Genomic DNA, 14032 nt, shown 5'->3' with positions numbered 1-14032 from the left:
CAAGTTTATTCTCTTCTGTGTACCTCAGTTTCCTTGTGCATAAAATGTAAATAATGTTTGCAGACCTCTGTCAGCTTTGATTTTTTTCTGATAAAAAGAACTTTGGAAAATCTTGTGCTGTTATTTATTCCTTTGCCTATTACCAGAACAAAAGTGTTTAGTGGAATTAAAGGATAGCAAGTTTCAGACTGGCAGATTACATAATTTGTTGATACAGCATACAGTATTAACCAGACTCTGATTGCTGACTCTCATAATGTTATAATTTGTAAAAATTTGATGTTACTTTGTCAATACTATAGTCAATTATTACACCAGAAGGATAACAATTAACATGAGATATAAACTCTTAGAGCAAAATCTCAAACAAGTATAAACTGTCATGGATCACACTGAAGCAATGAAATCTCTGCTTCAGGGTTCCTGCTTTTAGGAAAACTTCTTCTTTGGACTGCTGATTTAGTGAGTTTGTCATTATAGTTTTTCCCTGTGCTTTTAAGTAGAGAGAAGTGGAGTTAGTTTCTCATCCCAAAGTATTGACAGGATTTAAAAAAAAAAAAAAAGTTTGGCTACATATATGGAAAATAACAATGAGAGAGGTTGTTTTATAGGAATTTGGCATCCAAATACATTAGACACATTAGAAAGTGAAATAAAATGGGTGGGACTTGAAATTGAAAAAGGCAAAACATTTTCACATCATGTATAGTTAGTCTGTGAGATTCATGGCCACAAGATTTCACTATCCAAGTGAAACACTGGATGCTTATATGGAGAATTGGACTATTCAGAATGGCAAGGATATCTGTTTTGGATCACAAGCCCACCCATTAACTGATGGGGGATAGGAATGAACTTTTCCTGGGAGTCAGGTATTCCATAACTTCCTAATGTAGAATTTCTTGCACTTGATTTCCTCATTGTCTTCTCAAATAGCTGTGATAAAGAGCAGTAAAGAAGTTACTTACCTTGTCAAGTTATCAGCACCTCTGAAGTCACTATCTCATGGGTTGCACTCGCTTAACACAAATAAAAATAATATATCAGCTTTCACCCGGATGGGAGAAAATACAAATGCAAAAACAAATAGGACACTTAATTCATTCGGAGGGAAATGTCCTTCATCTTGAGGCTGGTTTGCTCAAATTGCTATGACTTCCCTAACCATCATCCTACCCTTAACTTTGGAACTGAGAGTTTCTTCTCCTACACTGTGACTTGTTCAGGCAATACCTATGAACAATTTATGCTTTATATCTTTTCCTCTGGTCCAGCCTGGTGAGTGATGTCAACTGACAGTCATATTCATAACCCTTAGATTATCCTGCAGTCAGTGTCTTAACAGGGAAGGTGATTAACCAATTGCAAAACACTACTGAGGGAAGTGAGGAATAGTCTATCTCTTGATAACTTAAAATCAACACTAAATGACTTGCTGGAAAATACTATATTATTGAGATTGTTGCATTAATAATTTAGTTAACTTGCTTGATCTCTGTAACATGGGAATTCTGAGAAGATCAAATCTTATTGGTAGGGTTGGAAGGGACCTGAACAGATCATCAAGTCTGACCCCCTGCCATGGGCAGGAAAGAAAAAAAGCTGGGGTCAAACGACCCCGGACAGGTAATTATCTAGCCTCCTTTTGAAGACCCCCAGCATTGGAGTGAGCACTACTTCCCTTGGAAGTTGGTTCCAGCAACTAGCCGCCCTGACTGTGAAGTAGTGCTTCCTGATATCCAGCCTGAATCTGCTCCCAGTCAACTTATGGCCATTATTCCTTGTTACTCCCGGTATTACGCAGGGGAACAGGGACTCTCCCATAGCCTGCTGGTCCCCCTCAGCCAGTTTGTAGATGGCCACTAGATACCCTCTCAGCCTTCTCCTGTGGAGGCTGAACAGGTTCAGGTCCCATAGTCTCTGCTTGTAGGGCCTGCCCTGCTGCTCCCTGACCATGCAAGTGGCCCTCCTCTGGACCCCCTCCATGTTGTCCACATCCCTCCTGAAGTGCGGCGCCCAGAACTGGATGTAATACTCCAACTGCGGCCTGACAAATGTCACGTAGAGGGGGAGGATCACCTTCTTGAACCTGCTCGTGATGCATCTGTGGATATATGACAAAGTGCGGCCCATGTTCATTTTGGAATCAATAATGACTCCAAGATCCTTTTCTGCCTCTGCACTGACAAGAAGGGAATTCCCCAGCCTGTAGGTATGCTGCTGGTTCTTCCTCACCAGGTGCAATACCTTGCACTTGTCAGTATTGAAACCCGTCCTATTCTCATCTTTCCACCCCTGTAACATGTCTAGATCTAGTTGCAGCCTTTCTCTCTCCTCCAGCATGCCCACCTCCCCAACATCTTAGTGTCATCCACAAATTTGAACAGGGTGCTTTTCACCCTCTCATCCAAGTCGCCGATGAAGATGTTGAACAGTGCGGGCCTGAGGACAGCCTTGGGAAACCCCACTGCCCACATCACTCCAGGTTGAAAATGACCCATCCACCACCACTGTCTGGGTGCGGCCCTCCAGCCAATTTGTGACCCATCTGACTGTGTAAGCATCGATGCCACAGTGGCCTCATTTTTTAATGAGAATGGGGTGAGAGACAGTGTCGAAGTCTTTCTGGACTTTAGGAAGGCCTATGTCCACTGTGACACCTGTGTCCAAGGATTTTGTGACCTGGTCATAGAAGGCCACCAGGCTGGTCTGACAGGATCTGCCTCAAATGAACCCATGTTGGTTGCCCCTAAGTATGATCCCCCCTGCTGGTCCCTTGCAGATGTGCTCCTGGATAATTTTCTCAAAGAGCTTCCCCAGGACTGAGGTAAGACTAACAAGCCTGTAGTTTCCTGGGTCCTCCTCCCTCCCTTTTTTGAAAATGGGGACCACATTGGCCCTTTTCCAGTCCTCCAGCTCCTCACCAGAGCACCACGAGTGCTCGTAAATCTGTGCCAGGGGTCCCACAATGACCTCTGCCAGTTCCCTCAGAACTCTGGGGTGGAGATCGTCAGGACCTGCTGATTTGAGCACATCTAGTCCCACCAGAAGTTCCCTGACTAGGTCCTCACTGACCCTGCGCCTGGTAGCACCTCCCCGGGTCCATCAGGGATCCCAGTGGGGGGGGATGCCCCGGTCCCTGCTCAAAAAGATGGAGGCAAAGAAATTATTAAAGAGGTTATCTTTGTCATCTGGTGTGACCACTAGATTTCTTAGCGTATCCTGCAGACGCCTTATGTTACCCGGTACCTTCTTTTTACCCCCTATGTATTTAAAAAAGGACTTCTTGTTATCCTTGATCTGGCATGCTAGTCCTAGTTCCACCTTAGCCTTCTTAACAGCCCCCCTACAGCCCTGAGCAATGGAGGTATAATCCTCCCTGGTGATGGCCCCTCCCTTCCATTGGGTGTATGCCTCCTTTTTGGCTTTGAGATGTTCCTGGATGCTTTTGGAGAGACATGGGGGCTTTTGAGCACTCTTGCCCCCTTTCATCTGCATTGGGATTGTCACCCTTTGGGCTTGGAGGATCGTCTCTTTAAGGAAAAACCACTGTTCCTGGACTCCTAACTCCCCTCCCCTCTGGGACCTCAGTGCCTCCTTGACTAGTTTCCTTACCTCATTGAAATCCACCCTCCTGAAGTCCAGGGCTGTTGCCTTGCTGCAGGCCTTTAACACCCTGCACTGGATGGTGAATTCCAGCAAGTGATGATCGCTATCGCCCAGGCGGTTGAGAACCCGCAGTCCACTCACCAGGTCATCTCCCATGGCCAGGACCAAGTCCAACAAGGCATTTCCCCTGGTGGGGCTGTGCACCTCCTGGGCTAGATGTAACTTGGCTAGGAACCTATGTGAGTGGTCAGACCTGGCTGACTGCTTTCCCAGCAGATGTCTGGGTAGTTTAGGTCCCCCATGATGACCACATCCCTTGACCTGCCTCCGCAAGCTGACCTGAGAATTCCCAGTCCAGCTCTTCCCCCTGGTTTGGTTGCTTGTAGTAAACCCCTACCGTTAAGTCCCTTTCCTCCAGACCTTTTTGTACACAGAGCCAGAGCACTTCAGTCTGCACATCCTCTGACCCAATACTGTTTGTTGAGGATGTGTATTACTCTTTGACGTAGAGCGCCACACCCCCATCTTCCCTCCCTGTTCTATCCCTCCTGTACAGCCTATAGCCCTTGATGTTTACCGCCCAGTCATGCGTTGGATCCCACCAAGTTTCAGTGATCCCCACTATGTCTGGGTTAGTGTTAGCTAGCAGGAGGGCAGCAAGCTCCTCCTGCTTGTTCCCCGTGCTACAAGCATTAGTGTAGAGGCATTTAAGGCCTCCTGGAGGTGTATGCACTGCCCCCCTAATCCCAGGGCTATCTGGGCCTCTGTTTCTTACCTGGGTATTTCTTGTGCTCATTGCCTGTCTTGGCTGGGCTGTTCTTGGTTCGGTGTTCCATGGCTCCTCTGTCCTCATCTCCCTCCTCCCCCGATGAGCCTAGTTTAAAGCCTGCCGGAGGAGATTGTCCAACTTCTTCTGGCCTCAAAGTCTTTGGATCACTCCAATGGATATATCCTGTTTCACCTTTATCTCCCCATGTAGCAGCCAAGAGGAAAGATTTAAGAGTGAGTATGGCTTAGTAAGATGAATGCTGCACTGATAGAAAGATGGATCTGAGTTCTGGCCCCTACAGCAAATGCCTTTTCTGGACAATATGTATTTAATTATTCTAAGCAAAATGGAATGGCTTCAACAGAAGGGGGTATGGAACACATTACAGATTGCTCTTTAGAGTTTTGGGAATGTACATGAATTGTCCTTTGGGAGATGAAGGAATTTGACCTAGGTCTCCTACATCCCAGGTATTATTTGGATAAAAGAGAGGCACTTTTATCCACCTTGTTTTTCATGAGCACCTAGAGTCCCTAAGAAACTGGGAATGCAAAAGCTAATAAAATATTGGACATCATAAGAATGGAATTGGAAGCAAAACAGAAAATATCACTATGCCATTATACACATCTATGGCCCACACACATCTTGAATACTGTGTGGAGTTCTGGTCTTTGCATCTCAATACAGATGCACTGTATTTACCCAAATCCATACATGGAAAATTTATCAATTTGTCTAATTATTGGAGGATTGCCTTAAATTCATCGCCCTTTAAACCATGAAGGGTGTACACGAAATGAATAAGGAGCTGTTATTTGCCAGGTCCTAGAACTGTAGCTCTATGGGGAACCCACTGAAATTAGCAGAAGACAGTTTTAAAACTAAGAACAAAAAGTTACTTTTTAACACGGTGTATAGTTAACTTGTGGCACTCATTGCTACAGGAGGTTGTAGAGGCAGAGAGCATAACCAGGTTTAAAAAGGGACTAGCAAATTAATGGATTAATACCTATTAAAGAGAGCAATCAGGGGTGTATCTAAACACACTTTAAAATGGTGGGTTCCCAGAAGGGTATGACAGCAGATGTATCAGTAAATATACAGTCTTATATGGTTCATATAATCTCCCTCTAAAGGGAGCAGTGGAAGGGCTGCAGCCTTGTGCACTCAAGGTAAGCATTTCCCTCTGTTTGCAAAAGAGGTGGGTGTCAGGGGAGCTGGTGAAATGTGCCAAACATGCTTTGGAGGGAGCTCTGTGCAGGAGCCACCAGTGTAAGTCCCTGGTGGCTTATGGGATTGTTAGAATACAGGCTGGTCCACCAGGATCCCTCAGCCTTGTCAAAGGTGTCCCACTACTTGATGACTGGATGGGAAGAGAGGGTGGGATGGTGGAATATGTGGAGCATACCGTGTGGACATGGCAGTGGTGGACTGTTTGGCAGTGAACCAGTTTGATATCTCCCATCTTGCTGTGGTGTTGTAGTTAGGCATGCCCTACCCTTAAGGCAGGGGTCCACAACAAGTTCTGGAAGGCTGAGGGGTTTGGGTGGGTGGGGACAGCCTTTGTGTAGGACCTCTTGGATGTAGGCAAGGACAGTGGGTGACATGGTAACTTTAATCTCTTGGAGTAAGCTGCAGGATGTACTCAGTATGGGCAGCTCCATGCACTGAGCCAGTGCAGAAGGATCTTCTCACCTTACCTGGAGTAAGAGAGGCTTCCTCTGTCTGATGGCCAAAGCTGTATCTGGGCCTTCCACTTAGTCTGGGTGGCTCTAGGTTGGGCTGTGGATGGTTTAACTCTTGGGGGAGGGGTTGATATGGAGCTAAGGAGAGGTGGGTGGTGGTGGGGTTGTGGGGGCAGGGTCCACCCTCCTTTTTCTTCCTTCTCTGCCCTTTTTCCCTGGGAAGCTTCCCTGTGGCACATGGTTCATAAATTTGTGGTGGTGCTGGGTGCTGGTGGTATTTGCACACTTCCCTTGGGCAGGGAATGCCACGGCTCTTTTTGCTGGATCTTGGGGTACTGTTGGTAGAGATGACCCAGTGTTTCTTTATGAGGGACCCTGGAAGGAACCATGAAGGACCCCTCCACTTCTTCCCTGGCCCCTGCTGCCAGCTAGTTGGTGATCTGGAAGCCCTCCCAGGGCTCTTGCCCTGCCATGGGAGCCTGGGTGGAGTACTGTGGGGAGTAGGAGCCCTGGGCTCTCTGCTGTGCGTGGGAAAGGAAGGGTGGCTTGCTGGAAGAGTGGTCCTTGGTGCCTTCTCGGGCTGCACGGTGTGCGCATGTAGTCATCTGGTGTGTGTGGAGAGGGAGGACCAGGTGGGAGGGGACTGGGGGTTAGTGAGTTATGCTAAAAGCAGGCCTTGGACTTCTCCAGGGGAAAACCCTTTTATCCTAGAGTCCTACAGATATACAAGCCTATTCCTGCTTCAAGTACCTGTGAAGTGTCTGAGTTAATCCTTTTTTTGCTTGGGACCACTAGGGCTAACTCAAATTAGTTGCCATTCAAAGTGCATATGTAAACGGCTTTCCCACATCTATTTTGATGCAAGTCAAAGCCAGAGAAGCTTAGATTTGGGCCCCCACTACAGAAAAGGATGTGGACAAATTGGAGAGTTCAGTGGGGGGCAACAAAAATCGTTATGGTGCTGGGGCATATGACCTGTGAGGAGAGATTGACAGAACTGGGCTCATTTAGTCTGAAGATTAGAAGACAGAGGAGATTTAATAGGAGCCTTCAGTTACCTAAAGGGGGTGGGGGTTCAAAAGAGGATGCAGCTAGACTGTTCTTAGTGTGGCAGATAACAGAACAAGGTGCAAAGGGCTCAAGTTGCAGCAAGGGAAGTGTGGGTTAGATATTAGGAAAAAACTTTCTCAGAAGAAGGGTAGTAAAGCATTGGAACAGGTTACCCAGAGAGGTTGTTAACTCTCCATTCTTGGAGGTTTTTAAGACTCGACTAGATAAAGCGTTGGCTGGGATGATTTGCTTGGGGCTGGTTCTGCTTTGAGCAGGGGGTTGGACTAGATGTGACCTCCTGACATCCCTTCCAACCCTCATTTTCTATGATAAATCCAGCCTGGTTTTACAGACAAAGACCCACAGGGAAGAGGAAGCGTGTTGCTGATTTACTTGGCCATAACACACACACGGAGGAGGTGACAAGTGAAAGACAGGACTTGTCACAGAGGGTGGACACAGGGCATTGCTGCAGGAGCTTGTAGTGGTGGTATTTCTGGGACCTTCTCAGGCTGGGAGTGGCCATGGCAGCAGTGGAGGGATGTCCTCCCCTTTCCCCCTAGAGGGGATGATGGCATAGGCCTGAGCCCAGGTGGGGAGCAGGAGCCTGCAGCAGTTTGGAGCTCCTGCTCCCCTATTCAGCCAGCCAAAAATTCCAGCAAGGGTTGCAGGGAGACCACTGAGCTAAACTACTATGGCACTTCTTATGTTGTTAAGGTGGGATGGCTAGTGCAGAGGTAGGTACATTTTGTTCCTCCTTGCTGCCTTTTAGAAGTTAGTCTTGAAGCTAAGATGGAGGTGTGTTACAGAAGCAGATGCATTTTTTTTTTCAAGGACTCCAGCTAGGCTCCCTGAGATGCCCAAGTCTCCTTAAATGTGCAGTAGATGGAGTGAGATCTGGCTTCTAATATGCCAAGAAAAAGGAGGAGGACTAGACTAGGCTTTAAGGAAATACTGTAGAACTCATTGGTGTTCTGGTTGTCCCAACTCTGAGGTGCCCTTTAGTTTGTCACAGTCCGGTACATACTAGATATCACCATGTAAAAAAAAAAAGTCTAAGTGGCTTTCACACTTGTTACCTCATCCAAGTAGAGGCAAAAAGCTGCATTAGCTCCCATACTGCCCCCTCTTCCCGTACAGCACACCAACCTGGGCAAATAAACATAAAGCACAAGCATAATTCACTTAAATGAAAAGCTACTCAATTACATGGCAGCAGTAGTAGGTTGTGTTTTTATTTTTGGACTGGCCACTAGAGCGGGAAACAGCGTGCATTTTGCTTGCATATTATAGTAAGCATTATTACAATTTTTTTGTTTGTTTCATAATGGGCACTGTACTTTTCATAGGAGGAGTGACAAATGCATACTTTTTAAGTTGAAAAGCAAAGACTTATTTATTGATACAGTACAATAGCATCAACAGACCAGAACCAAGGTCAGGGCTCCATATACAGACATATAGTAAAAAACAGTCCCTGCTCCAAAAAGTTCACAATCGGATGAGATGAGCACACACAAAAGGAAAGAGTCCAGATTTTGAGAAGAAGGATTAAGGAAGGAGCAGGGAGGGACAGAGTAATAAGACCTGGTTTCAGACATTGCTGGATCAGCCTAACCCACTTGCACAAAGCCGCTTCCCCAGGAGCTTTAACAAAGTTCTCCAGTACTCCTTCTGCTAAAAAGGGTCTTCTTCAAGGCATCCTTGACTTCTGTATTTCTGAGGCAGTAGATGAGGGGGTTCAGGAGGGGCACTACCACCGTGTACAGCACAGACACCAGCTTGTTGGAGGTGTAGGTGTACATGAGTTTGGGCCTGGCATAAGTGAAGAGTGTGGTGGAGTAGAACAGTACCACCACAGCCAGATGAGAGCTGCAGGTGGAGAAGGCCTTTTGCCTGCCCTGGGAGGAGGGAATCCTCAGCACAGTGGTTAGGATGCAGATATATGAGGTGATCACAATGCACAGAGGCACCATGATAACCATCAGGGCTAATAAAAAGTCCACTAGCTCAGCCAAAGAGGAGTCTGTGCATGAGACATTCAGGAGTGGAGAAATGTCACAAAAGTAATGGTTGATTGCATTTGTGCTGCAGTACTTAAGCTGGGCTATGAAACTAAGTTTGATGGCGGAAGTTACTAAGCCACACAGCCAACAGCCAGCAGCCAGCTGAGCACAGTACCCATTGGTCATAATTGCTGGGTAATGTAGTGGGTTGCATATGGCTAAGTAGCGGTCATAGGCCATGACAGCCAAGAGAATATACTCTGTGCACACAAAGGTTACAAAGAAATAGAGCTGTGTCATGCATCCTTGGAAGGAAATGTGCTTGTCCTGGGTCAGGAAATCTATCAGCATCTTGGGTACAATGGCTGTCACATACCAGATCTCCAGGAAGGACAAGTTGCCCAGGAAGAAATACATGGGTTTCTGCAGCTGGTGACTGGCACGGATGACAAGGATGATGATGACATTTTCCATTAGGGTAAGCGAATAGGCCAAGAAGAATATGGAGAAAAGGACTAACTGCATCTTGGTGGAGGTGGAGAATCCCAAGAGAACAAAATAGCTGACGTTGGATTGGTTTCCCTTATCCATTCCTTATGGACAGTATCTTCCTTTTCCACCTGCAGAGAATGTAATAATGATGAAATCTTTTCTTTCTACTATAAATCCATTATGATTCATTGCCTGAATTAAAACAGCACAAAGGACCGAACAAAGACAAGAGGCCCATGTAGCTAGATTCTGTATAGAAAGTGTGAGAAGAAAGGCCAAATGTCAAAGAGGGTTTTTTTGTTTGTGGGTTTGGTTTGTTTTTTTTTTTTTTCTTTTTTGGGGGGGGGTGTGTTTTTTTTCCTAAATCTGAGTAGACAAGAGAGATACAGAGCATAGGTTTTCAGATCAGGGCTTGTGGCCTTGGTCTATGTTTGTACAGTGCATAGTTTGTACAGTAAGAAATATGTTTAAAATTCTTTTGAGGCAGAAGAAGGAATTCAACCCTTGTCTCTTACATACAAGTTACCCTTTGTGGCTCAGTTGCCCATTTTCTAAAATGGGCATGCAGATATAATCTCCTTTTATAAAGTCCCAGATTCAGAAAAGGTCAATGGGTCTGTAATCTACAATATGGGTTCCTGGGCACAACAATACAGCAATCTTAAAATGCAATAATAAAAATAAGAACAATACTGTGGATGATGGTGAAAAGAAATGAAGAAGCACAGAGAGGACACAATTTTGTGAAACAGAATACTGTGTTTTCAGGGAATACAACCCACTCAAGTGGAATAGGAACTGGGATGGAATTTTTAAGTACACCTAAGAGATTTAGTATCACAAGTACTGGAGACTAAGTTAAGCTCAGGCGATGCTATGATGAGTCCTATACACCAATTAATTTAAAAGTTGAATTTTGTTCAGTTATAGCATGGTCAGACCAGTCATTAGACTTTCTTGGTATTTATGCTAGTGAATCTTAAAAGAGATTCTGTCTTTCCCAGAAAGAGGTTATTAAAAGCCTTGCCTCTTGCAAAATTTATCCTGACAGGTTAACACTGGAGGAATCAGTTCAGTCTGCAGGTTCCTGTTGGTGCTTCTTCTAATAGAATATTGGATCATATAAAAATAATTAAAGATCCCAAACAGCAGCCCCCTCTATTCCCTCCTCCCACACACACTTTCCTGCTTTCTCTGTGATATTGTTGTCACTCCCACAAGTCTAATGCCATAGAACTTTTAATTCTCACCAATCTTAATTAAGGACATGTATAGAGATGAACATGTGTGCATGTGCATGCACAGACACACAGGCAATACTTTTCTAAGGAGTGTAACAGAGTAAGGCATTCAGTTTTTTATGGATTTCAATAGATTACACTAGATGCACTTTTGAACATCTCCAATCGATTTATATAGCAAAAAGTTATTCTCATCCCTAAACTATTTTGGTATTTGTCTGTACATTTTATGCATTTCCAAAAGCAAATGTGCAATTCGTCACTCTTACAACATACCCACCCCCACATGCACATGACTTGACCTTGGATATTGTAAGAGCAGAGTGAAATCCAATCCACATTTATGTACTTGGCCTCAGTAAGATCTCGAATAAGTAACTGGCAGAGAGGATCTGAAGAGCAGAATTTAGTGCTTGGTAAATGACTTACGCAGCTACACAACCTTATTTATCTTCAGTGTCATATGAGAATTGGTTTCCAAATTAGGTTTGGTTTCCCAAAGGAAGCAGTAAGATGAACAGTGATATTCCCCCCCCCCCCTTCAGATTCTATAGTGAGATCAAGATAACAAATAATAAGGGCTTTTGAGGTGAACTAACGAGAGTAATAGTTCCTCGTATCTATAGTTTTACATTTACAGATCCCAAAGTATGTTTGAACTAATCTAATTAAAGAGTTTAGCAATCTGTTAGTTAAGTTCTGCACTGCTTAAATTTTGGATGCTTGAGCCCTAGCGGGAATCCAAAGCCAAGAGTTAGCTGCCTAGATTTCCTGTATGTAGATGTAGATTTTGCTTTTTAGATGATAACACAAAAGCTGAGCACTAAGTATAGCCTTGTGTAAGTTTGTTTAGAAGGGGTTTAGTTTAATATAAAGGGAAAGAGATGAATGAAGGGGATGGAGCAGGTGAAAAGTGGGATGGGGGAAAAGAGGGTTAAATGTGAAATAAGTTTGTGGCAAAGTAACTTGTGAGATGGGGGCAAGAAGGTTCTGGAGCAAAAAGTAAATCAGGCCTGAGCAGAGCAAGTCTGTCCAAAAATGAAAAGAAAATAATCGGGATCCATTAGACCGGGGTGGACAAAATATGGTCCATAGGGTGCAGCTACAGCTGCACCAGGAGCAGCCCTGTCAGAAAGCTGTGCATGCTGGCTGGTGCTGGGGCTATGGGTGGGCATAGGAAGGGGTTGCAGTGGGCGGAGGCTCGGCCCCATGCAGAACGCTGCGGGGGCAGCACAGTTGGCTATATATAGAGGATATATATAGCTTGGATAACCTTCCACCCAGAATTCAGAAATGTCAACAATGACCAATGCAAGTATGTGTATGTGTGCATTGGTCATTGTTGAAACTTCTGAATTCTGGGTGGAAGGTTATCCAAGCTTTGGATCCCAGCAATGCCACCAGGAGCTTGTGACCAGTTTTTCTTTTTTAATATTCAGGCCAAGCAAGTAGGAGCTGAGCCATTCGGGGGCCCAAGTGACTGCTAAGGTTTCTTTTTCTACTTGAGCCTAGTGTTGCTTGGTGTCTGTAAGACATCTCATCATGCCTTTGGTATCCTTCTGGCTCTGCTTGAATGAGTACTAAATGCCTCTGCTGTGACTACCATGGGGTAGTTTACTGAATACTGTGCCTAAACAGGTGGTGATGCCACTAGCTCTTTCATTGTATTGGATTCCCTTTGTTGTGCATTTCCTCAGACTTGCATATTGTGTCCATTAAGGATATCTCTTAAGGGTTTTGGTAGCTGTGCTAAATTTGACAAAATTTTTCCAAACTGGTTGGTCATGCCCATCAATTCTAGAATCATAGGAAGTTTGTGTTGGAAGGGACCTCAGGAGGTCATCTAGTCCAACCCCCTGCTCTCAAAGCAGGTCCAGCCCCAACTAGATCATCCCAGCCAAGGCTTTATCTAGCTGGGTCTCAAAAACCTCCAAGGATGGAGATTCCACCACCTCTCTAGGTAAATTATTCCAGTGCCTTACTTCCCTCAAGCATTTGTAGATGACACTTTAAAGTAGGTTTAAAGTGGGTTCAATGCCTTTTGCACCACATTAATGGCATTGCTTTTTGCACATTCGGCAGCATATTGTGCGTTAATTCCAGCTGATGTAGCACCTCCAGTAGCGTAATGTTACTTAAATGACTTTGGAATGCAGCAAGTGACTTTGGGGCACTGCAAAGTAAAACACCTCCAAGGTGTTCTAGTTTCTAAACCCTACAGCTGTGGAGGGAAGCATCCAGCCCCATGCAGCTCGGGGGCTATGCAGGCAGCCCAGGAGCAGCCCAGGAAGGCAGGCTGCAAAGGAGGGGGGGGGGGGCGGGGAGAAAAGAAAGTGATGAGACTGTTTTCTGCCCCCCCCAGCCTGCCTGCCTGCCTGCCTGAGCTGTGTGGGGGCCTGATGCTTTCTTTCTCAGCTGCAGTGCACCCCAGGACTGCCCAAGCTGGGTGCCTGTGGGCAGGTGTCACCTGGGGAGGGGGGGTAGAGGCACTGTTGCTGTGGAGAGAAGCACCCACCCCTCCTTCCCACACACCTCAGGGACCGCTCTGCCCACCATTGGCTTGCTCTCCCCTCCCTGCTGCTGGAGAGGCAGGTAATGATTTGGCTCCTACATGGGTGTACACAACACAGGGGTTTACTTCATCCTACATTGAAGTGGTGTCTTTTAAAAATACACCGCTTCAATTCAAAGAGAATTAAACCCCTGTGTTGTGTACAAACCCCTAGCTCCTAGGGAGAAAGGCCTTCCTAATATCTAACATAAATTTGTATTGCCACAAGTTTTTATGGCAGGAATGTCTTGGGTTTCAGATAAAGATGCAGTGCCTTTTTTTTGTCTGGGTCTTGCTGAATTTCAGTTTTTGCTAATGATATTTCCAACAAATTGTATGTGTTCCTTCCCAATTTCATATTTCTCATTCAAAGTGAGACCAGGTTGTTGGAAGAGTTGCAGTACAGCACATAGACATTCATCATGTTCCTGTTTATTTTTGGCATGTACCAACACATCATCTGCATGTCAAAGGATGCCATGCACCCCAGTCACAATTGTTTTTGGAAATGCTGTGGTGCTGATGGCAGCCAAAAAGCTGGTTGAAACAGTATCTCCCAAATGGAGTGATAAACATAGCTAACAGCCATGGTTCTTTAGCAAGGGCGATTTGCCAGAACCCTGCTG

At 45.3% G+C, this 14032-nt stretch overlaps 1 protein-coding gene across 1 annotated transcript; it reads right to left on the bottom strand.

Annotated features, from left to right (window-relative positions):
* Positions 1-8765: 8765 nt before the first annotated feature.
* On the bottom strand, positions 8766-9713 carry LOC102573527 (olfactory receptor 6Y1-like). Its single transcript, XM_006274604.1, has one exon. It carries the CDS (start codon positions 9711-9713, stop codon positions 8766-8768), a length of 948 nt encoding a protein of 315 aa, XP_006274666.1.
* Between the last annotated feature and the right edge of the window lie 4319 nt (positions 9714-14032).

Source organism: Alligator mississippiensis, chromosome 7 (assembly GCF_030867095.1).
Source record: "Alligator mississippiensis isolate rAllMis1 chromosome 7, rAllMis1, whole genome shotgun sequence".
Taxonomy (NCBI): domain Eukaryota; kingdom Metazoa; phylum Chordata; order Crocodylia; family Alligatoridae; genus Alligator; species Alligator mississippiensis.
The sequence above is the reverse complement of the archived record's forward strand: the minus strand, read 5'-3'. Positions and strand labels throughout refer to the sequence as shown.

Coding starts and splice junctions, on each gene's coding strand:
- LOC102573527 (XM_006274604.1), bottom strand. CDS start 9,713: ATGGATAAGGGAAACCAATCCAACGTCAGCTATTTTGTTCTCTTGGGA.